This window comes from Hyperolius riggenbachi, chromosome 5, assembly GCF_040937935.1.
Source record: "Hyperolius riggenbachi isolate aHypRig1 chromosome 5, aHypRig1.pri, whole genome shotgun sequence".
NCBI lineage: Eukaryota > Metazoa > Chordata > Amphibia > Anura > Hyperoliidae > Hyperolius > Hyperolius riggenbachi.
In genome coordinates this window covers 373,174,097-373,199,437 of record NC_090650.1, presented here as the reverse complement: position 1 = coordinate 373,199,437, position 25,341 = coordinate 373,174,097, and the positions used below count along the sequence as shown (strand labels likewise).

General features: G+C 45.9%; 1 protein-coding gene across 6 annotated transcripts in view; it reads right to left on the bottom strand.

The window, feature by feature from the left end:
* The window catches only part of RALYL (RALY RNA binding protein like), an 835,206-nt gene that overhangs the window by 10,760 nt on the left and 799,105 nt on the right, over positions 1-25,341 (bottom strand). For all 6 annotated transcript variants that reach the window (XM_068237573.1, XM_068237569.1, XM_068237570.1 and 3 more), the window contains 2 exons: positions 4,520-4,689; positions 465-520 (listed from right to left, as the gene is read on the bottom strand). In XM_068237573.1, the coding sequence (XP_068093674.1) occupies positions 479-520; positions 4,520-4,689 (212 nt within the window). In that variant the 3' untranslated portion in view covers positions 465-478. The remainder of the gene's footprint in view (positions 1-464; positions 521-4,519; positions 4,690-25,341) is intronic.

The following is a 25,341-nucleotide window of genomic DNA, read 5'->3' as shown; positions in this document are numbered from 1 at the left end:
GCACAGTAGCGCCATGGCTCTTTTCTGCAAGAAGGCGGGGCTACATGCGGAAGCGGGCTGACACAGGGCTCTGGGATTGATTCAATAGAAAAAGATCTGGCAGGTAATTATTACTTTGAATTAGAAGAGGTTCCACAGAATGTGAAATTTTGACTGAATAGGCTCTTTTAATATAAGCGCTGGTCACACCAGGAGGGGAAGGGGGCGTTCGGGGGTTGGTTGGGAGATGGGTGGACTGCTAAGCTGAGTAGAGGGCACCTGGGGCTATGAGGAGCACTGAAAATCTTCCAAGCATTGGCAGCAGTTATATTTATTTTTAGTTCACTTGTGCTTCAAATATTTTTTTTTTTATAATTTCTGAAATTAGATACAATCTACTGATAAAAATAAACACACAAAACAGATCATAAACAGGGTACAGCATTGTTCCTTTTAGAAATACAATTATTATTCTAAAAACTTACCAGAAGTCATCATTTCAGTTACTTGTGTCTTCAATGTCTGATACATGATTTTCCATCTAAAACAGAATAAATACAAAATACATTCTGACTTAGTTGGGTTATGATACTTTTAGCTAGTAAAGGAAAACTATTATTAAATTGGTCACTTCTAAAAACAGGAAGGAAACATTCCTGGCAAAATACCAGACACGTTTCTAATGCTCGGTAGTATTAAAGTTTCACCTTAAATGCCCTTTTGTCCACATTATCTGTATGTCTGCTTTTGCTGCTGCTTATGACAGATGACAGTGGACTGAGCCAGGTAAAATCTCTGCAATCCACTCCCAGCACAACTTTAACAACTCTTTTTTTTTCTATCATTAGGGGACAATAGGGAAAAGAGGTGCTCTAGTTGGATAAAAGCATCTAAAAGCATCTTAGAAACAACAACAAAAAAAAAAATGAGGCGTCTTACCTCAATGACGAAATCTTTGTAATTTTACAAAAGATTTTTTATTTAGCACAGGCAACACGTTTCACGGGTCTGAGCCAGCTTCCTCAAGCCAATAACAGTGCCAAATGAATACATCTATTCAGCAAAGGGAGCCTCACTAATAGATTTATTCATTTGCCACTGTTATTGGCCTGAGGAAGCGGGCTCAGACCCGCGAAATGCATTTCCTGAGCTAAATAAAAAATCTTTTGTAAAATTACAAAGATTTCGTCAACATCTCGTTTCTTTTTCGTTTTTAAGCTGCTTTTAGATGATTTTAATCCAACTAGGGTGCCTCTTTTCCCTATCGTGCTTAATTTACCCCCACTCATATCCTGTTTGAGGGGTGGCAACAGAACATCCGTGGTTCCCTCCACGGTGAACATCTGTTGCCTTTTTTCTTCAAGAGAGCGACCACATCTGGGTCCTGGCTAGGACTACACTGAGTGGAGTTGGGTTAATGGTCTCCACCTGCTTTCTGTGGTCGGTTACCCCTTGCAACCCTCCTTTGTAAGTAGCATTTTTCTTATTTCACTTATCATACCTACTTTTGACATATTACCCTATTTGGGCTCCTGTTTTTTTGTCTCCTGTGCCTTTTCCCCATAAGGTGCCAAGACACCCCTACGACACTTCTATCATTAGGGGACTTTTCATGAAACAGCAACAAATACTATGTGAGAACATAACCCGTGTTGCTTTATACACAAACATGTTGCTCTATACACACACGTTTTATAAAGTTGCTCGTACACACAATGTTTCTGTTGTGTGTATAATGTGTGTTACGCTAATTGCATAATGCATGTTCCACACTTTCTGTAAAGGCCTGTAAATGTTATGTACACATCCTGAGCACAAATTACCAGCATTTTTTGAATATTCCCTTAGATGTGAAGTACAGCAGGTAGCTCTACCTGTTATCTGAATGACTGGCTTGCTGCCCAGTCCACATTGGCCATCACTAACAGCACAACGCATATAAATAACAGTTAACATGCTGTGTGTAAAAAACAGCGAGAAGTAAAAGATATATATGGGTCATATGCAATTAACTTTTTATCCTAATTTTACTCCTAGGATATAATTGTTCATCTTTGTTTAAAATAACTTTTTATCACTCTGCAATTAAAAAAGTACCAAAAGGTAGGTGGAAAAGAACTGCAAAATTATTCTGAGTATTTTCTTGCTTGCTGGTGGCTTAAGGCCTCTTTCACACCAAGACGTTGCGTTTTAGGGGACGTTAAGGTCGCATAACGTGCCCCTAACACAATGCATGGTGGTGTTGATGTTGGATGTCAGATTGAGCCACGTTATGAGGCTCTTGGTGCTATCCTGGGAAGTCCGGATCTTTTCAATGATTCGGATGATTCGAATTGGATCATTGAAAAGATCTGGATCTTTGAATCGAATCTTTGAATCATTTTACTAGGGAAGCAGGAAGCAGGGGTGCAGCAGAGTGAGAGGTGCAGGAGAATGAAGGCACATTGAGGGTGCTAATGGGGAAGGGAGAGATGCAGCAGGAATTGTGCTTCTGCACAGAAGCTGCAGTTCCTGTTTCTTCCAGACATCCACTGTGAACCGAATCCTTCATTGTGATGATGCGGATGATTCGACTCACAAAAAAGATCCGGAATAAAGATCCGAATCGTTCATGATCTGGACAACACTACAGTGCAATGAATATTAATTAGCCATGTGGCTAGGAACAATAGCGGACTCTCCCCTTACTGAGCATGTGCAAACAGTCTAGCAGCTAAAACCACCTATAACGCACAGCATGCTGCACTTTCTTTGAACGTCCAGCGTTACAATGTAACGCAACGTGGGCACTGTGAACAGCCCATTGATTTTTCATTACTGTGAGTTGGGCTGCGTTACAGGCTGCTCTAACGTGCGCCTGTAACGTCCCACTGTGAAAGCAGCCTAAAAGGCATTTTATGAATCAGATATAAAAATATCACCTAGGAGAAAACTTAGGAGAAAGTGAATTGCATATGGTCTATAGCCACATAAGTAAGAGCCTCACATTTCATTTATCAATTTGTCAAAATTCCTTTTAAAATGTGATTCTGTTTCCCATCTAACCAGACATGACTGCAATATTTAACATTCACAAGTACTTGCAGTTATCTGGGATGCACAAATATCTGTGTTACCTCCTGTCTGAAGTTATTTTAGTTACTTGTAGCAGAAGGGGAGCTGTCTATACTGTGACAGACTTCCTGTCATCTATATCTTGCTGTCAAGCAGGGATTTCATATACACAGATCCTCTTTACAAATGTATACAGCGCCCTTAGAGGCCAGAAAAATGACTGCTGAATGAAAAAAATAAATGGAGAAAGACCTCAAGGACTGGAAAGTAAGCACAGGCAGGGCCGTGCGGAGGGCTGGAGAGGTGCTAGCCTCTGGGCACAGAGCTGTGAAGGGCAGGTTTAGCAAGAAGCACTTGACAAAGGGTGACTGGCCCGAAACGTCGTCCTGACATGCTGTACAACCACTAGAAAATACAATAAAAATACTTGGTTATGCAGTATATCCGTGGAGAGTCGAGTTCTCTATGGGAAATTTCGTGCATGCTGTGGGGTGTAGCGAGAACCCACCCTCCATGATTCCTGTGCGGCCTGGCCCCTCCCCCGGCCATGGCAGAGGCGCGAGTGGAGCATTATAGAGCAGTTAGTCACCTTTTTGTGCTTCACTCCCTTCAGCCATGTTCAGCGTCCTGATACAAAAACATTTTGCTACAGTAGGGGCTTAATTTTAAAGGTTGTGGGCTCCCCAGTCAAATTCTGCTGGCTGGGCCCACCTGCAACCCACCCCCCTCCCCCTCAGCCCCATTTAGAGCAGGTGCAGCATCATACATTTTATGTATCTCGCAGACCAATATGTCTCCTGTCAGCTCCTGTCCCTGCATGTCAGTCTATCTTCTGTCTTAATTACCTCCTGAGCTGAGGGATAACTGAACACTTCATCCCAGCACACAGGTTTTATGTGCGCAAGGAACGGAGACTATGGCCAAGAAGGCAAATGTTCCACCAAAACCACACTGAGTAGATACAGGTATGAGGATAATGAACAGTCCAGGTTGGCAACAGGAGGTCAGAATAGCATAGTACAAAACGTAAGACACAGCTAACTCAGCATGGGTCCAGGGGTCATACACAGCAGATCAGTTGTATTGCAGTACCAGAGACTAAGGGCCCATTTCCACTAGCTGCATTGCCGCGGTGTAATGCAATCATCATGGCCAGCCAGGGGGTAGTTGCTTTTGGGATGTGGCGCAACACTATGGCTATGGAACTATGGATGCATGCTGTAGGAAACTGCAGCATGCTACCCATAATTTTAGTCGTGTCACATCGCACTGCGTACAGAAATTCACGATTGCGATAATGCAATGATCGCACTGCACCATCTGTAGTGGATACAGGCCCTTAGACTAGAGCAGGACAGGTTAAATTCCATGGTTGGTCCAAGCAGCAATCCACATTATGGTCAATAGGTCAGGCAATAGTCATTAACGAGAAATCCACAGAAAATAACAACCAGCAGAGCACAATGATTAGATAGCAAGATCTTACCAGCTCATTGCTTCCATCTTCATCAAAGTCTTCCTCTATCCCATCTGTCATCTCTTCTCCATCTGCATCGTGTTCTCCTCCAGCATGTTCCTCAATGGAATTCTCAGCTGTTTCCGACTTGCATTCTTCTTGAGCCAAATCTGAATGATCTTCCAATTGCTTTTTCTGACCTGCAATATGAAGATGCAATGATGCTATTATTTTGTTGTTCTTGTCTTAACATAAATAATATAGCTTCATTACGTTCTGTTTAAAAAGGCACCATCATCAATTCATATTGCTAACCTTCCTAAACTCTGGCAAGTGAAGAAGATAATTATTTACTTGAATTGTTGGTGTGCTTATACATATTGTGTTTGAAATAACTTAAAGGAGACCTGAAGTGAGAGGGATATGGAGGCTGCCAATATTTATTTCCTTTTAAAGCTGACCTGAACTCAGAACTTCCTGTCCGCTCTAAAAGATAAGCAACAGCATAATGACCTTTAAAGAAAAAAACATGCCTTTTGTTACAGCTTATAGAACTCCAGCAATAAATCTGCAGTGTGTCTGCTTCCTGGTTTCATGGAAGTAGAAAAAGGGTTAACATCCTGTGTTTACATATTAGCTGCGTCTGCCAAGACTGCCACATTTCTGTACTGACACAGCTGAGAGCTCAAATTACACTTGTGATTACTTCAGGATGAGGGGGAATTAGACAAGCTCTTCTCTCTAAAAACATACAGGGTGCATTTCTCTCTGTTTTTCTTTGTGTCCTGTGCAAGAGTTCCTGTTGATTTTTCTGCAGATGAAAATTTGGCCAATCAAAATTGGATACATGTAGCAGACTTTACTGGCCCAATTTCAGGAGCTGTGACTCAAATCAGGCTTTCCTTGTAGCATCCTTGGGGAAGGTGTTTTGTTCAGAGGTAACAGGAATTAATGGTTCAGCATGACAGCCATGAAACTATCATTTTTAAGCAGGGATAAAGACAATCGTCGTATTCATCTCACTAGAATGGTCCAGTAAAAAGAGAGGATCAGTATAACAGTCAAATAAGTAGGTTTATTTTTTTTAAAGGTAAAATAAACGTATGTTATAATGAATTGTTTGTGTAGTGCAGCGGATGCTGGGAATACACAATGCATTTTTGCGGTCGATTTGCCGTTCGATCATGTTTCGATTCATTTTTCCCGCTTGATTATGTTTTCTTATCAATTTCCCTTAACTTCTATCAGAAATCGAGCGGAAAATCAATCGAAAGTGAGATCGGACATGTCGGAAATTATCTATCGAACCATCTATCTGCCTAAAAAAATGCATGGTTTATTCCCAGCATAAGAAATAGAACACTAGTTGCAAAGATCTGAGTCTCATATTATTTCCAGTACAGGAAGAGTTAAGAAACTTCACTTGTTACGTATGCAAAAGAGCTTCTCCGAGCTCTCTGACTAATTTAGCTAGAGAGCAGTGCTATTTTCTGAAGCACTTAAACATCAAAGAAACAGTGAATGACAACTTCAGATGAGATTTTACTGCAGGGAAGTTCAAAGGGTCATTAGCTCTGCTCCGTTTCATAGTTTAGAGTGTAGTTTGTAAACTGCAAATATTAGAGAATGATGCAATGTGTTTTTTTTTAAAAAAAACCTATATAACTGAAAATAAAAATATGAGACTCTTTACTTTGCTACTAATATTATATTAATTATCTATACTATACATACAATTAATTATAGAATAAGTTTTTTTTTTCACTTCAGTGTCCCTTTAAGGAAGTTGGCAATAGTGCTTTTTATAGGTCTTTCAAGTCACGTTTCTTTCAAAGATAATGATCACAATGTAAGATTACATACACAGTGCCTGTGCTCTGAGAAGACTAAGGGCGATGACAGACCGCTGCAGCTCCACGTCAGTCAGTTATATGGATTGCTACACGGAGGCTTGCAGAGGAATTGGTATCCATCATCCGTTTAACAGTACCAAGGATGTTCACATCTGCTTTACCTGCGCAGCAATCCCATCTTACTGATTAATGTTTGTGTCTTGGCACAGAGATAGATTCAGAGAACGGCTAAATTAGCCGTGCAGTGTTCTGCTTTCAGAAAACAGGTCTGAATTCAAACCAATCAGAAACGTATTACCAGTACCACATCCTAAAAACATAATGGTAGGTTAACCGGAGTCCCTTCGTACAAAAGTAGAGGGTGTGGTACCAGTGAAGGACCTTCGAAAGGAGACAAAAAAACAAGACAGGGAAACCAGAAGCCCCTAATGGTGTAGTATGTCGAGTTTATGAGACACTCAACAATGGTAAGTGCAGAATGGTCACAAGGACATACCTCCCAACTTTTTGAGATAAGAAAGAGGGACACTTAAGCCACGCCCCTGCCACACCCCTGATCATGCCCCGTCACACCCCTAGTCACATATACCATAAAGATTTGATAAGAAAACTATGTTTAATAATTCAAACCACACTGGTTCTTTCTACCCTTGTTCATTTTCCTTCACATTAACAATTTTAAAATTTGTCATTTATCAATTTAAAGGATGGGAATAAAGTTTAGAGTCAATCAAAAACATTTTTTGTAGAAATAATATATTATATATATATACACATACACATACACACACACACATTATATATATATATATATATATATATATATATATATATATATATATACACATAAAAAGAGGGACAAATTCCTGAAAGAGGGACAAATGAGGAGGAAAGAGGGACAGAGGGACAGGGCTCCCAAAGAGGGACTGTACCTCCAAAAGAGGGACAGTTGGGAGCTATGCAAGGATAGGTTGCAAGATTGGCAACCACAGTGAAACAGCTGGTGAGGCAAAGCCTGTCCTCACTTGTGTTTTTTGGTCTTCGACAATGTGGGTCACAATCCAGAAAAAGGGTTCCAAGGAACCAATATACACGACATACATGACATACACGACCAGACCCCCCTCAGTACCCAGATATGTACTTGAGTCCTGAAAGAGGGACAAATGAGGAAGAAATCGGGACAGGGGTATTTTGTTTCCAACTAGGGACTGACCTTCCAAAAATGGGACAGTTGAGAACTATGATTAACAGCCAGCAGGAGAGCATAACTAGGGGGTGGCAGGCAGCAAGTTCACAAGTGTGCGTGCAGGGGAAGGGGGAGGGGGATAGGTCAGTGGAGAGGAGGGGTGTGGACTTCCTCCTCCTCCCCCTGGGTCCCCCTCCAATGCTCCCCTGCCTGTGTCAGACCCAGAGATCACTGCAATACTGTCTGGGGCTTACCTTCAGGTCTCTCCAATCTTCAGGTCCCTCGAACACTGTCTCTCTGCATGTCACACATGACGTGAGACCAAGAGGAAGACAGAGACCAGAGATGACTGCCACCTAGTGGCTGCAACGGGAGGACTAAAGAGACCTGACAGTGGAAGAGGTAAGCCCTAACACTGCGACAAGCTGATCTGTGGGTCTGACACAGGCAGGGTGGAATAGGAGGAGGGCCCTGGTGTAGGAGGACATCCACGTCATGGGAGCTGCTACCCCATAGTTATGCCCCCCTGCTGGCCATAAATCTCTGGTAAAGAAGCATACATGGGGCCCCATCCACTGTATTGATATTGATATGGAGCCCAAAAACGTAAAACAAGGACAGCTGCAGTGTCCAAGAGGTGTAATCATAGTAAGGAAACAGTTTGTTAAAAATTACCACCATCAATGCACACATAGGGCCTGATTCACAAAGCGGTGCAAAGTGTTTGCACGCTTGTGAAAAGCCCCTTATCACGCCTAAACTCAGTTTAGGCATGATAAAATGAAACTCGCGCGAAATTCCCGTGCGCAAGGTTTTGCACGCTAAATTCCAGCGCGCAAAGTTTTGCGCGCAGTGCACGCGATGCGCCCATTAAATCCTATGGGCGCTGCGAGCGGAATTACGTGATTGCGCACGTAAAACTTTACGCGCGGGACTTTGCACGCGATAAAGAGCACAAATCAGTGCTAACTCAGCGGTGCAAAGCTTATCATGCCTAAAGTCTTTTAGGCGTGATAACTGAGTTATCACCGCTTTGTGAATCAGGCCCATAGAGGTGTTCATTACCAGCATAGCACAAATACAATGCTAATAAGGTTGATGAAGGAGGGCCCCTAGCAGTGGCAACCTCTGCATCTCCTATTGCTACACCACTGATAAGTTATATCAAAATTGCTGAAGAGAACAGGAATAATGTTTTTTCTTACATTCCATGTAAGGTAGACAGGGTGGTCTTTTTGTCCTCTTCCTGCAAATATTACAGCACAGCGTAAATAACGATAATGCAGAAAAAATAGCTATTGATCAGCCATTAACATTATTTGAGGATACAATTTCTATGAAACCTTTCCATTACTATTTATGAAAGGCATAATGCTAAACTACAGTAAGTGTGGCCACTATAAATAATTCAGGGATGCCAGTGGCAAGGTATTGAAGAAAGAAAGAAGGCTTTTCAAAATCAGTCTTTGATTCCCCAAAAAATCTTGAGACCAGTCTAGCAACCCATACAGAGCAAATGAAACAAAGGACCAAATCAGCGAAAGAATCTTAAACATAAGCACATTTAGAGATGTCATACAGTGACTTTCGTTTTCCCCTAAACTTTATTCTCAATGGGCTCGATTCACAAAGCGGTGCAAAGTGTTAGCACCGTGGTGAAAAGGCCCTTATCACGCCTAAAGTCACTTTAGGCATGATAAGAAGAAACTCGTGCGAAGTTGCCGCGCGTACGCGCGTAAGTGCGCGCGCAACACCCGACGCTTCGCGCGAAGCTCCCATTAAGCCCTATGGGACTTTGCGCGCGCTCTCACGCGCGTACGCGCGAAAACTTCGCGCGAAGAGCAGGAAAAATCGGTGATAACTCAGTGGTGAAAAGGTCATCACGCCTAAAGTCTTTTAGGCGTGATAACTGGGTTATCACCGCTTTGTGAATCGAGGCCAATGTTTCAAAAGTTTATGAAAGATCTTCAGCTTTGCAACAAAGCTGTCTTGAGATCCTTACAACTCATCTTCTTAGACACATCCTAGATGTCTTTTCTGTTAAGAATCTATTGTACAGCGAACCTGATGCATCGGCGAGAGCTCTCGACTGATGGATAATCTTGTTGGAGTGCAGGCCGAGCCCATTGCTCTTCTCCTGCTCTGTCATGAGCCGCACCATTATTCCTCTGTTCCCCTCCATAGCATAATCCACATTATACTAGCAACCGGGGTTGCCCTGGTGACGCAGATTGCGCTAATTGCGCACGTGCTATAACTGCCATACGTTCCTGAGAATACTCCCAAGGTGAGAAAGAGAATGTAGTGTAAAAATATTATTTAATGAGGTTATGTTAATACACCCCTTTGTTACTTTTTGCTTTTTAATTACTATTTAAAAAAAAGAACTGTTTTCCAGCTGGATGTAGCTAGGTACGGATTGTTTTCTTCAGGCACCGGAGCTGTTTCAAAAGCGTTCTCTTTTCTTTGTGGGAGGGTTGACAGTAGGTAAGGGCAGTGGCATAACTACAAATCATGTGGCTTCCCGGCAAAATTTTGATGCCTCCTCCCCCCCCCCCCCCCAATGTTTACACTCTTTCCCTTGACTACCTTGGTGAAACTCACAGCTTTTGGGCCATCTTGCAAGGGACTTAAAACAAGTGTGGGCATTGTAATCCTCACACCCATAACAAGTATAGCCACAAAAACACCTGATGTGAAGGATGGATCCCTTTATCAGGGATTGAAGTAGCAGTTGGGGTTCCTTTACAGCTCTGGGCTCCCCTGCGGTTACAGGGGCTGCTACTGTGTAGAGATGTTGTGGACGGTTCGCCGGCGAACGGTTCCAGGCGAACTTCGGTGGTTCGCGTTTGCCTACCAAAGGCGAGCTTTCCCGGAAGTTCGATTCACCCCATAATGCTCTATTGAGCAAAACTTTGACCCTCTACATCACAGTCAGCAGACACATTGTTGCCAAACACACTGCTCTCAATGCTGGAGGCCCGTCCCCCCTCCCTCCCTCCAAGCAAGGTCCTTATACCATTTGACTCACTTATCTGCCTACACAAATTAGTTAAGGGACAGCTGCTACACACTCTGCTAGGGAGATTTTAATTAGCCTCTTGTGGGCCCCTCCTCCCTCCTACCCTTCTACCCTCCTACCTATTCCCTCCTCCCTTCTACCCTTCTACCTATTCCCTCCTCCCTCCTACCGGAGGGAGGATGGTCTCATCTGCCAGGGAATTCCAGTATTTCAAAAAACAGCTTACATACCGTGACAGGGATTTGAACCCAGGTCTCAGTGTATGGTAGGTAACTAACATATCCATTATACCACCAACACTACTAGCTGAAAGTAGCTGAAAGTAGCTGAAAGTAGTTGAAACTAGTCTAGCATGTACCATTTATGCTCAATGCAAGAGGAAAATTAGACAAGACAAATAACATTTATATCACACTTTTCTCCTGGCAGACTCAAAGCACCAGAGCTGCAGCCACTAGGGCACACTATAGGCAGTAGCAGTGTTAGGAAGACTTGCCTAAGGTCTACTACTGAATAGGTGCTAGCTTACTGAACAGACAGAGACGAGATTCAAACCCTGGTCTCCTGTGTCAGAGCCCTTAACCATTACACCATGCAGCCACTGCTTATAGATATGTAGCCAGACATGGCCTTGTCTTTTGTGTTCAACAGTTGTCAAGAGAAAAATTAGACAATATAGCAGTGTTAGGAAGACTTGCCTAAGGTCTCCTACTGAATAGGTGCTGGCTTACTGAGCATACAGAGCTGAGATTTGAACTCTGGTCTCCTGTGTCAGAGGCAGAGCCCTTAACCATTACACCCTGCAGCCACTGCTTACGGATATGTAGCCAGGCATGGCCTTGTCTTTTGTGTTCAACAGTTGTCCAAAGAGAACCCCAGATAGCCAGGTAGATTCATCTCTCTCTCTCTCTCTCTCTCTCTCTCTCTCTCTCTCTCTCTCTCTCTCTCTCTCTCACCAACACTACATGCTGAAGCCAGCCTAGCATGTACCATTTATGCTCAAAAATACAATTCCGCGGAAAGCGGTGACCATCCCTACTAGAGAGAGAGAGATATTAATCTACCTGGCTATCTGGGGTTCTCTTTGGACAACTGTTGAACACAAAAGGCAAGGCCATGTCTGGCTACATATCCATATGCAGTGGCTGCATGGTGTAATGGTTAAGGGCTCTGCCTCTGACACAGGAGACCAGGGTTTGAATCTCGTCTCTGTCTGTTCAGTAAGCCAGCACCTATTCAGTAGGAGACCTTAGGCTAGTCTTCCTAACACTGCTATCTTGTCTAATTTTTCTCTTGACAACTGTTGAACACAAAAGACAAGGCCATGTCTGGCTACATATCTGTAAGCAGTGGCTGCATGGTGTAATGGTTAAGGGCTCTGCCTCTGACACAGGAGACCAGGGTTTGAATCTCGTCTCTGTCTGTTCAGTAAGCCAGCACCTATTCAGTAGGAGACCTTAGGCAAGGCTTCCTAACACTGCTACTGCCTATATAGTGTGCCCTAGTGGCTGTCAGTGGTGCTCAGCAGAGCTCGAATATTCGAGTAGCTCGAATATTCGAGCTCTTTTTCAGCTATCCGAGCTCGGTATTCGAGCTCCGAATAGCTGTAGCTATTCGAATGGGCTATCCGAGTACACTCGAATAGCCCATTCACTATTCGAGCTATTCGAGCAAACGGCGCTATTCGAGCTCGGTACCGAGCTCGAATAGCGTCATAGCCCAGATTGATGTCCTTAGAGCCAATCAGAGGGCTCCCAGGCCCTCTGACGGCAGCCAATCACAGAGGGGGACCCTGGCCAGCCCCTACCCTATAAATAGCGGCCGCCATGTTCCGTTTCTCCATGCTTGCCTGAGACTTGTACAGAGAGAGAGTTGCTCCTTTGTGCTTTGGCTTAGCAAGTGCTCTATTGTGATCATTTACCTAGCGTTTTTGCTCACCTACACCTGCCATATACACCTATATTGTTGTTAGTTAGATAGACATTGTATTTTAGTTAGTAGCTTGTGTGTTACATTAGAGACAGGCAGCTGCTGCAAGCTTACAGGTTTAGGCCTCAGGGGGGCCTTGCCTCTGTGGGCAGCTGTCCTCTGTTTATTTCTCTCATCTATACCAGTATTTCTGCTGTCCTTTACTAATAGTATTGTAGTTATACTGTACTAGGAGTAGGACACTCACTGACTGTCACTGTTTATAGGCTACTAGCTAGCTCCTGCGTGTGTGCACTCACTCACTGTCTGTGTGTACACACACTCTATTTCCTTCTGATTACTGATAGATTATTGTTAGTTAGTTGTACTTACTGTTACTACTTACTCTTACTGTACTAGGAGTCTAGGACACTCAGTCAGACAGTCACTGTGTTCATAGGCTACTAGCTCCTGCGTGCGGTCACTCACTGTCTGAGTGTACACACACCACCCACACTCCATTTCCTTCTGATCGCTGATTGATTATTGTAATTAGTTAGTTCTACTTACTGTTACTACTTACTCTTACTGTACTAGGAGTCTAGGACACTCAGTCACTGTGTGTTCATAGGCTACTAGCTCCTGCGTGCGGTCACTCACTGTCTGAGTGTACACACACCACCCACACTCCATTTCCTTCTGATCGCTGATTGATTATTGTAATTAGTTAGTTCTACTTACTGTTACTACTTACTCTTACTGTACTAGGAGTCTAGGACACTCAGTCACTGTGTTCATAGGCTACTAGCTCCTGCGTGCGGGCACTCACTGTCTGAGTGTACACACACCACCCACACTCCATTTCCTTCTGATCGCTGATTGATTATTGTAATTAGTTAGTTCTACTTACTGTTACTACTTACTCTTACTGTACTAGGAGTCTAGGACACTCAGTCACTGTGTGTTCATAGGCTACTAGCTCCTGCGTGCGGTCACTCACTGTCTGAGTGTACACACACCACCCACACTCCATTTCCTTCTGATCGCTGATTGATTATTGTAATTAGTTAGTTCTACTTACTGTTACTACTTACTCTTACTGTACTAGGAGTCTAGGACACTCAGTCACTGTGTTCATAGGCTACTAGCTCCTGCGTGCGGTCACTCACTGTCTGAGTGTACACACACCACCCACACTCCATTTCCTTCTGATCGCTGATTGATTATTGTAATTAGTTAGTTCTACTTACTGTTACTACTTACTCTTACTGTACTAGGAGTCTAGGACACTCAGTCACTGTGTTCATAGGCTACTAGCTCCTGCGTGCGGGCACTCACTGTCTGAGTGTACACACACCACCCACACTCCATTTCCTTCTGATCGCTGATTGATTATTAGTTAGTTCTACTTACTGTTACTACTTACTCTTACTGTACTAGGAGTCTAGGACACTCAGTCACTGTGTTCATAGGCTACTAGCTCCTGCGTGCGGGCACTCACTGTCTGAGTGTACACACACCACCCACACTCCATTTCCTTCTGATCGCTGATTGATTATTAGTTAGTTCTACTTACTGTTACTACTTACTCTTACTGTACTAGGAGTCTAGGACACTCAGTCACTGTGTGTTCATAGGCTACTAGCTCCTGCGTGCGGTCACTCACTGTCTGAGTGTACACACACCACCCACACTCCATTTCCTTCTGATCGCTGATTGATTATTGTAATTAGTTAGTTCTACTTACTGTTACTACTTACTCTTACTGTACTAGGAGTCTAGGACACTCAGTCACTGTGTTCATAGGCTACTAGCTCCTGCGTGCGGGCACTCACTGTCTGAGTGTACACACACCACCCACACTCCATTTCCTTCTGATCGCTGATTGATTATTAGTTAGTTCTACTTACTGTTACTACTTACTCTTACTGTACTAGGAGTCTAGGACACTCAGTCACTGTGTGTTCATAGGCTACTAGCTCCTGCGTGCGGTCACTCACTGTCTGAGTGTACACACACCACCCACACTCCATTTCCTTCTGATCGCTGATTGATTATTGTAATTAGTTAGTTCTACTTACTGTTACTACTTACTCTTACTGTACTAGGAGTCTAGGACACTCAGTCACTGTGTTCATAGGCTACTAGCTCCTGCGTGCGGGCACTCACTGTCTGAGTGTACACACACCACCCACACTCCATTTCCTTCTGATCGCTGATTGATTATTAGTTAGTTCTACTTACTGTTACTACTTACTCTTACTGTACTAGGAGTCTAGGACACTCAGTCACTGTGTTCATAGGCTACTAGCTCCTGCGTGCGGTCACTCACTGTCTGAGTGTACACACACCACCCACACTCCATTTCCTTCTGATCGCTGATTGATTATTGTAATTAGTTAGTTCTACTTACTGTTACTACTTACTCTTACTGTACTAGGAGTCTAGGACACTCAGTCATTGTGTTCATAGGCTACTAGCTCCTGCGTGCGGGCACTCACTGTCTGAGTGTACACACACCACCCACACTCCATTTCCTTCTGATCGCTGATTGATTATTAGTTAGTTCTACTTACTGTTACTACTTACTCTTACTGTACTAGGAGTCTAGGACACTCAGTCACTGTGTGTTCATAGGCTACTAGCTCCTGCGTGCGGTCACTCACTGTCTGAGTGTACACACACCACCCACACTCCATTTCCTTCTGATCGCTGATTGATTATTGTAATTAGTTAGTTCTACTTACTGTTACTACTTACTCTTACTGTACTAGGAGTCTAGGACACTCAGTCACTGTGTTCATAGGCTACTAGCTCCTGCGTGCGGGCACTCACTGTCTGAGTGTACACACACTAAATTTACTTGTGATTACTACTGATTATTGTAACTGCTAGTTGTACTTCCTGACTGTTACTACTTACTTACTGTACTAGGGGACACTCACTCAGTCACCTCACCAACCAACCCACTCCATTAAAGTACCCCACTTTTCACCCGCCCTTTTAAAAAACTTTTGTCTATACGCCCAAAACATTGAAGATGTCTGGAAGTGGCAGCCAGCGCGGTTTGGGCAAGGGGAAGGGCAGCAAGGGAATCAGGAGGAGAGGGAGCAGCATTGTGGCAAGCCGCGGCCGCGGGCGCGCCACCATGCACAGTTCCGCAGCAGCAGCAGCAGCGTCAGTGGCTAACATTCCTCCCATAGCCACTGGCCGTGGACGCCTTGGGCGCCGCCCAGCAGGAGCATCTGCAACTCACGCTGCAGAGACACAGCAGCAGCAGCGTGTAGCACCTGCTCCCATTTTCCTCCAGCCGGGTCGGAAACGTCCCATTGAGGAAAAGGATGCAGACACTGTGGTGCAACTCATGACGGAGGATGAGCAGCCCGCCATCAGCTCTGCATCCGAGGCCTCCACCCTCACCACCACCACCACCCCTGTTCGCAGCAGCCGCCCAGCAGGGTCTGGGGAGGAGGCCAGTTCACCGTCACTCGCCGACCTGTCATTCAGCAGTCTTTTGACCCCAGGCATCATGAGTAAATTGTCTGCTGTTGTTGGCGATCTTGAGGAGGAGATGCTGATGGGCACTTTGGGGGATGAGGGATTGGACAGCAAGACTGTGGCGACAGTCAAGCAGCCCATCCATGCATCAGGAGAGGAGTTTGGGGGGTCCTCATCCCAGCAGGACATGTTTCAGGAGGGGGAGGATGATGATGACCCGGTGACAGACAGAGACTGGGTGCCACCACCTCCAGGGGATGTCGTCCTCAGCAGCTCTGAGGAGGAGGAGGAGGATGCGCTTGTGGGCCTTGCAAGGAGGCGCATCATTGCAAGCATTGGCAGCGTCCCACACCCTGCTGGTGTCTCAGGCTCAGCAGCAGCAGCATCAGCCAGTACCACCACCAGCACCCAAGCCCCCCCCCCAACCACCACAGGGAGACAGGCAGCAGCGCTTCCATGCCGTAGGGGGATGTTTCTGTCACCAATCTGGCGCTTTTTCACCATGCCCACTGTGTACAGCAAGTACGCCACTTGCAACCACTGTCAGCGGAAGTTGAGCAGAGGTGCAGACCCCTTAAAGTTCAGCACCAGCTCGCTCATCAACCACCTTGCGGCTAAACATTTCCACCAGCATGAGGAGTTCCAGAGGCTGAAGGCATCTGGTGCTGGCAGTGGCACCACACCCATCACTGCACAGCCTTCAGCAGCAGCAGCAGCAACAGCAGCCACCCGCCCTCCTGCTCCTCCAGCAGCACCAGCAGGAGTGCGGAAACGCACTGCTCCTCCCCCCTCTGCAACTCCTGCCGCCGACACTGAGGCCTGTTCTGGCAGCCAGTCCTCAGTGGCCTCCTCTGCTGTGTCTGCTGATTCCCGTGTCAGCAAAAGGCCACGCCAGAGCCTTTTGAGCGAGTCCTTCCAGGGGGTGGTTAGGGCTCTGCCTCCCAGCAGCCGTCGCGTGCGGCAGCTGAACGGCTTGCTGGCACGGGCCATGTGCTCCCAACTCCTGCCGTACACGCTCGTGCAGGAGGGGAGCGACATTCGTGCGCTGCTTGCTTGCGCAGCCCCAGACTGGCAGCTCCCCAGCAGACACTTTTTCTCCCGCAAGGCCATTCCTGCACTGCACCGCTTTGTGATGGCCAATGTGGAGCGAGGGCTGGAGCACGCGGTTGGTGAAAGGGTCCACGTCACCATGGACTCCTGGAGCAGCCGCTTCGGGACAGGCCGCTACCTGTCCTTCACTGTCCACTGGGTCAGCTTGGTGGAAGGGGGTGAGGATGGGAGAGCAGCAGCGGGCACAGCAGCAGCAGCAACACAGTGGGTGGTGCCACCCCGCAGGCTCAGGGGAACTGCAGCAGGTTCCTCCGATCCTCTGCCATCCTCCGGCACACCTGGCCAAACCCCCCGCCTCAGCAGCAGCGTGAAGGCCCGCCACTGCCAAGCGCTGCTGCACTTGGTCAGCCTTGGGAAGACCAAGCTGACGGCAACCCATGTGTTGGCCAAACTCCAGGAGCAGGAGAGGATTTGGCTGACCCCCAGAGGCCTCAGAGTCGGAGAGGTGGTGGCCGACAATGGGGCCAATCTGGTTGCCGCAATACACAGGGGAAACCTGACCCACATCCCCTGTCTTGCCCACGTGCTGAACCTGGTGGTGCAGAAGTTCCTGCGCACCTACCAGGGGATGGGCGAACTGCTGGAAACGGCAAGGAATGTTGTGCGTCACTTCCGGCGCTCGGCTGCAGCCTGTGCGAGCCTGGAAGACGTGCAAAAGGAGCTGGATCTGCCACGCCATCGGCTGATCCTTGACGTTCCGACTCGCTGGAACTCCACCCTGGCGATGTTGGAGCGTCTGGTTGAACAGAGGCACGCTGTCAAACAGTACCTTGCCCTGGCCACTGTTTCCGCAGCTCTGAGAAGGGACAAGACCAGCAACTTCCCGTCCATCGTCCCCGATGATGACTGGAGGCACATGCAGCAGGTGTGCTTAGTGCTGGCTCCCTTCCTGCAGGCCACAAACATGGTGAGCAGGGACCATGCTATGGTCTGCGAGTGGGTGCCCCTGGTTTCTCTGCTGAACAGGGCCCTCGATGCTTTGCTGGAACAGGGAGCGGCAGCCTTGGACCAGCAGGAGCGGCAACCAGCTGCGCAGTCCACCTCTGAGGGGGAGGAGGAGGAGGACTTGGTGGAGGTCCCTGACCTGGCTGCTGATGAGGGGGATCAGCACAGCGCAGCTGAGTTGGTGCGGGGGTGGAGAGAGGATGAGGCGGCAGAGGAGGAGGATGAGGACAGCACTGACGTCGATGTGCCAGCAGACGTGGCCCGCCTCTTCCCAATGGCAGCGCACATGCTGACGTGCCTGCGCAGGGACCCCAGGGTGATCCAGATGAAGCAGAGGGAGGACATCTGGATCAGCATGATGTTGGACCCACGCCTCAAGGGGAAGTTGAGCCAGTTCCTGCCGCCTGCAGGAGGAGACCCAGCGCAACAAATAAGGAGCTTGCAGCAGGCCCTTGTTGAGCGCTTGGAGGAAGCCTTCCCCCAGCCTTCCACCCCCACTGTCCAGCAGCCAGCACAGAGGCAGCAGCAGGTGCCTGCATCCAGCAGCAGCAAGCGCCCCACAGACCTGCTGTCTCTCAGCCACGAGCTCTACAGGACTGTAGAGGCTCCGGCAGCAGTGACTAGAGAGGAGATGCATGCAGCAGCATCCTCCTCCGGTCACAGCCAGCGCCTGACCCGCATGGTGGCTGACTACATGGGGTCGTACAGCGGGCTTGACAGCGATGCCCCTGTTGATCCCATGGAGTATTGGGTCAAGCGCATGGAGATCTGGAGCGAGCTGGCGCAGTACGCCCTGGAAGTGCTGTGCTGCCCCCCTTCCAGCGTGCTGTCCGAGCGCTGCTTCAGTGCAGCTGGTGGCGTGGTCACCGAGAAACGCTCACGTCTGTCTCACAAGTCTGTGGACAGACTGACGTTTCTCAAGATGAACCAGGCGTGGGTGGAAGGCGAGTTCCTGGCCCCTGTTGTCGGCGAGAGGGGGACATGAACTGGCTGCCGGAACCATCGTTAATGTGCCTTACCACCCTTTACCACCTCCTGGCTCCTGCTCACTAAGCCAGCCTGGTTCACTTTGACTATTACGTCGCCTGCAGCCACACATTTTACACCTACAGTGGGCTGCTGTGTACTGCCCTTCTGCTGTCTGTCTGTGTTTCCCACTGCCAGGGTATACAGATGATTTACCTTCTGCTGCACTCTGCCACCAGCTATTACGTCAAACAATGGCTATATTGGTTGCAAAACCAAAAACCAAAAAACCATAAAAAAAAAAAAAAGGTTTAATTTTTCTGAGGTGCCCGGGTTGAAAACTGTGTTGTCCCAGTTGTGTATTGGACACAATGTGGGCTGCACGACCGCTGTCTGGGACCTCCTGTTGTGTTTATTTACAGCCCTGGTATCACCGCTAGGTACCAGGGCTATTATGTCACGCTGCCTACCTGCTGCCACACTCACACTGCTCCTCCATACCTCCTCCTGCTGCTGCTGCTGCTGCTGTCTGTCTGTGTTTCCCACTGCCAGGGTAAACAGATGATTTACCTACTGCTGCCACTCTGCCACCAGCTATTACGTCAAACAATAGCTGCTCGCCTACTCCTCCATTCCTCCTCCTGCTGCTGCTGTCTGTCTGTGTTTCCCACTGCCAGGGTACACAGATGATTTACCTTCTGCTGCCACTCTGCCACCAGCTATTACGTCAAACAATAGCTATATTGGTTGCAAAACCAAAAACCAAAAAACCATAAAAAAAAAAAAAAGGTTTAATTTTTCTGAGGTGCCCGGGTTGAAAACTGTGTTGTCCCAGTTGTGTATTGGACACAATGTGGGCTGCACGACCGCTGTCTGGGACCTCCTGTTGTGTTTATTTACAGCCCTGGTATCACCGCTAGGTACCAGGGCTATTATGTCACGCTGCCTACCTGCTGCCACACTCACACTGCTCCTCCATACCTCCTCCTGCTGCTGCTGCTGCTGTCTGTCTGTGTTTCCCACTGCCAGGGTACACAGATGATTTACCTTCTGCTGCCACTCTGCCACCAGCTATTACGTCAAACAATAGCTGCTCGCCTACTCCTCCATTCCTCCTCCTGCTGCTGCTGTCTGTCTGTGTTTCCCACTGCCAGGGTACACAGATGATTTACCTTCTGCTGCCACTCTGCCACCAGCTATTACGTCAAACAATGGCTATATTGGTTGCAAAACCAAAAACCAAAAAACCATAAAAAAAAAAAAAAGGTTTAATTTTTCTGAGGTGCCCGGGTTGAAAACTGTGTTGTCCCAGTTGTGTATTGGACACAATGTGGGCTGCACGACCGCTGTCTGGGACCTCCTGTTGTGTTTATTTACAGCCCTGGTATCACCGCTAGGTACCAGGGCTATTATGTCACGCTGCCTACCTGCTGCCACACTCACACTGCTCCTCCATACCTCCTCCTGCTGCTGCTGCTGCTGCTGTCTGTCTGTGTTTCCCACTGCCAGGGTAAACAGATGATTTACCTACTGCTGCCACTCTGCCACCAGCTATTACGTCAAACAATAGCTGCTCGCCTACTCCTCCATTCCTCCTCCTGCTGCTGCTGTCTGTCTGTGTTTCCCACTGCCAGGGTACACAGATGATTTACCTTCTGCTGCCACTCTGCCACCAGCTATTACGTCAAACAATAGCTATATTGGTTGCAAAACCAAAACCAAAAAACCATAAAAAAAAAAAAAGGTTTAATTTTTCTGAGGTGCCCGGGTTGAAAACTGTGTTGTCCCAGTTGTGTATTGGACACAATGTGGGCTGCACGACCGCTGTCTGGGACCTCCTGTTGTGTTTATTTACAGCCCTGGTATCACCGCTAGGTACCAGGGCTATTATGTCACGCTGCCTACCTGCTGCCACACTCACACTGCTCCTCCATACCTCCTCCTGCTGCTGCTGCTGCTGTCTGTCTGTGTTTCCCACTGCCAGGGTACACAGATGATTTACCTTCTGCTGCCACTCTGCCACCAGCTATTACGTCAAACAATAGCTGCTCGCCTACTCCTCCATTCCTCCTCCTGCTGCTGCTGTCTGTCTGTGTTTCCCACTGCCAGGGTACACAGATGATTTACCTTCTGCTGCCACTCTGCCACCAGCTATTACGTCAAACAATAGCTATATTGGTTGCAAAACCAAAAACCAAAAAACCATAAAAAAAAAAAAAAGGTTTAATTTTTCTGAGGTGCCCGGGTTGAAAACTGTGTTGTCCCAGTTGTGTATTGGACACAATGTGGGCTGCACGACCGCTGTCTGGGACCTCCTGTTGTGTTTATTTACAGCCCTGGTATCACCGCTAGGTACCAGGGCTATTATGTCACGGCGAGCTGCCTGCCTCATTGACTGCCTGCTGCCACACACTCATCCTCCTCCTCCTGCTGCTGAATTTACCTCCTGCTGTCTTTGTGTTTCCACTGCCAGGGAGCACATACAATGGCGCTTCCAACATGCGTGCGCCCACCAGCTATTTGTTACGCTCAAAAATAGCTGCATTTCTTTAAAAAAAAATTGAAAAGAGAAATACGTGAAGAAGACGATATTGAAAAGGAAGGAGAAGATGAAGAGAAGAAGAAGAAGAAGAAGAAGAAGAAGAAGAGAAGAAGAAGAAGATGAAGAAGAAGAAGATGAAGAAGAAGAAGAAGAAGAAGAAGAAGAAGAAGAAGAAGAAGAAGAAGAAGAAGAAGAAGAGAAGAAGAGAAGAAGAAGAAGAAGAAGAAGAAGAAGAAGAAGAAGAAGAAGAAGAAGAAGAAGAAGAAGAAGAAGAAGAAGAAGAAGAAGAAGAAGAAGAAGAAGAAGAAGAAGAAGAAGAAGAAGAAGAAGAAGAAGAAGAAGAAGAAGAAGAAGAAAGAAGAAGAAGAAGAAGAAGAAGAAGAAGAAGAAGAAGAAGAAGAAGAAGAAGAAGAAGAAGAAGAAGAAGAAGAAGAAGAAGAAGAAGAAGAAGAAGAAGAAGAAGAAGAAGAAGAAGAAGAAGAAGAAGAAGAAGAAGAAGAAGATATAGAAGAAGAAGAAGAAGAAGAAGATATAGAAGAAGACGATATAGAAGAAGATATAGAAGAAGATATAGAAGAAGACGATATAGAAGAAGATATAGAAGAAGACGATATAGAAGAAGACGATATAGAAGAAGACGATATAGAAGAAGACGATATAGAAGAAGAAGATATAGAAGAAGACGATATAGAAGAAGAAGAAGAAAGATAAAGAAGAAGAAGAACAAGTATATACAGTAACACTACTGAACAAAATTAAGGACACAACTTCTCTTTCCACATTTTCTTTTAAAGGAACATCCCCACATAATCACTTGCTGTTGTTACTTGGAAAAAAAGAGGTTTCTTGCATCATTCACCCTCAAAACAAGTGTTGGAAGCTATTTAAGGCCAATTCGAATAGTCAGCTCGAATAGTTAGCTCGAATACCGACTCGAATAGTGAGCTCGAAGTCCGAGGTCGAATCGAATAGTAAAAATTATTCGACTCGAATATTCGAATGACCTCGAATAATTTACTATTCGAATTCGACCAAACTCGAATTTTAAAAAGGGGTATTTGAGCACCACTAGTGGCTGTAGCTCTGGTGCTTTGAGTCTGCCAGGAGAAAAGTGTGATATAAATGTTATTTGTCTTGTCTAAATTTTCCTCTTGCATTTAACATAAATGGTACATGCTAGGCTAGTTTCAGCTACTTTCAGCTACTTTCAGCTACTTTCAGCTAGTAGTGTTGGTGGTATAATGGATATGTTAGTTACCTACCATACACTGAGACCTGGGTTCAAATCCCTGTCATGGTATGCAAGCTGGCTTTTGAAATACTGGAATTCCCTGGCAGATGAGACCCTCCTCCCTCCAGTAGGAGGGAGGAGGGAATAGGTAGAAGGGTAGGAGGGTGGAGTGGAGGAGGGTGGAGGGTGGAGGGTGGAGGCCTAAAATAGGGGCTTATGTGAAAACTAGATTTTTGCCTGGGACTTTTGATGTGTATTTCATTGAATCATGTCTGCCTCCAGGTATTAGAGCCCTCGAAACATGTTTTCTATAATTTTTCCAGCTGTCAGAATTTTTTCTATTTTTCAAAGTTCGCCTCCCCATTGAAGTCTATTGCGGTTCACGTACTTTTTCGTGAACTGAACCTTTCACGGAGGTTCGCGAACAGGGTTCTACTCTCTACTCCTGTGCAGTTATGCCACTGTGTAAGGGTTTAAAAGAGGATTAGAGTCAAGGGTTTTAGGGTTAGGGTGAGAGTTTGGTCAGTGTTAGTTTGGTTGAGGGTCAGGGTAGAATATCTGCTGTAATATAGTCTTTAAATACAGCTGTGTAGACCCCATTTAGCAGTTGAGAAAGATGTTCTCTTCCCTTCCTCATTTTCCCCCAGCTTATTAGCTGCAGAATATCTTATATGTAAAATCCTCCTGTGTGGGGCAATAGCCCAGGTTATCAGAGTTGCTCAGTAGGATGACTGTCACCACCAAAAGACCATGTGGAAGACATGTTTCTTCTCCCATAGGATTCAATGGTCACATTAATCATCTGTTGCAGGACCCAATGCATTATGGGTTCATCTGCTTATTTTTGTTTTGGTATTATGGCCATTACTTATATCCAAACTCAATTCTGCATCTGTAACATGTCAGATTTTTACCGCTTTGTAATTAACGGTCGGGAAGACTTCCATCTCTTCACGAGGGATTCTCAGTGTTTGTGTTATTTCAAAGAACCTACTGAACAAAATCACTGGCAGGGAGAAGGTGTCCCAAAAAATAACTATGCATGTAATAAATGTAAAATGGCTTGCCTCTAAGAAGAAGGGACAACGGCAATATTAGAAATAAATTTTAATAATCAGACACGAAATCAATGTTATTGTTTCGTGGGGGCTGTCATCGGGGAGGAGGGGCGTGGATTTCTTCCTTCCTCCTCCACCAGGGGCGTTGCCCCTTCTTAGAGATAAGCCATTTTACATTTATTGCATCCATGGTTATTTTTTGGGGTACCTTCTCTCTCCCAGTGATATTATGTACAGCCCCCTAGCTATTAGAGGTTGCTGTCAATTGCTTGTTTTGTGTACCTAAACAACCCTTTTTTCTGGAGTGCGACCCATACATTTGAAGACAAAGAACCTGAGTGGGATTTCCTCACTTGCTTTCATACTGTGGTTGCTGGTCTTACCACCTTTGTGAGTACCTCATCACTTTGTATTTATCCAGAACCTGACTTTAACATACTACACCATAAGGGGCTCCTGGTCTTTCTGTGTTTTTCCTGTATCTGTAGGTAGTTTCAGGACTCCTCTGGACAATACACCTCCCTACACTACTGTGCAAAAGCTACTAAGTCCACCTGCCAAGATAGTATGCAAATGAGTAAGGAGGCTGGCCAGCATGTTATTGCAGATCATTTCCAGGTAGTAGCTTTGTCAAGAATAAATGAAATGCTGAGAATACCGTCAGATCTGTCAGCTTTTTGATATCTACTTTAAGTGAAAGAAAATAGTACACGTTAAGCTGGCCATACACTTATAGATTTCCACCCAATGTTCCAAAACGAACTATTCCTTTCCAAAAAAAATTTGGCATTGGATTCCTACCGTACACTACACATCAATTTCCAATAGATTTCAGCATGGAATCTATTGAGAGTCGATCGAAACTGCAGAGTTGCACTGTCCAATGCAGTGCAAATCTATAGGCCATTGATCTGCCAATACTCTTGCCCCGCCCTCATTTGTTTTTACATTTTCCAACTTTTTCTGATTGAATCTTTTGATTTTTGATTAAAATATATAAAAAATCGATCAATCTGACAATCGAAAATCGATTCCCAGCAGATTAATTGAATCTGCAAGGAAACAAATAAGAAAATTGATGAGAGTATGGCCACCCTACTCTACATTTACATGTGGTTTAGATCTTTTAATTTTTTTTGCAATGATGTATTTTAAAAGTTACCTAAGCACTAGAGAAAAGTTCCTCAACCATGTTCCTTACCTACGAGGTGGTGCCCTCAGCCTATATGACATGTGCCATTGTCTCCACTTGACTGGCAGCTTCTGCTGGCTTTTGTAATCCCTGGCAATGTCATGTGCGCGTACTGCAATGCATCCTGGGAGATGTAGTCCATGGATGCAAGTACAGCTCTGTCCTTCACAAAATACATGCAGATATCAAGTACTTCATATGACACGAGTTAGATTGGTGATGAAAAATTTGTGAGTCTTATAATCCTTTTCACACAGGAGGGGAAGCAGAACACGGTAGATTAACAGCCTGGCAACTGCTCCCATGCACCGGTTGGGTGCTTGCTAGCACTCGGCAAG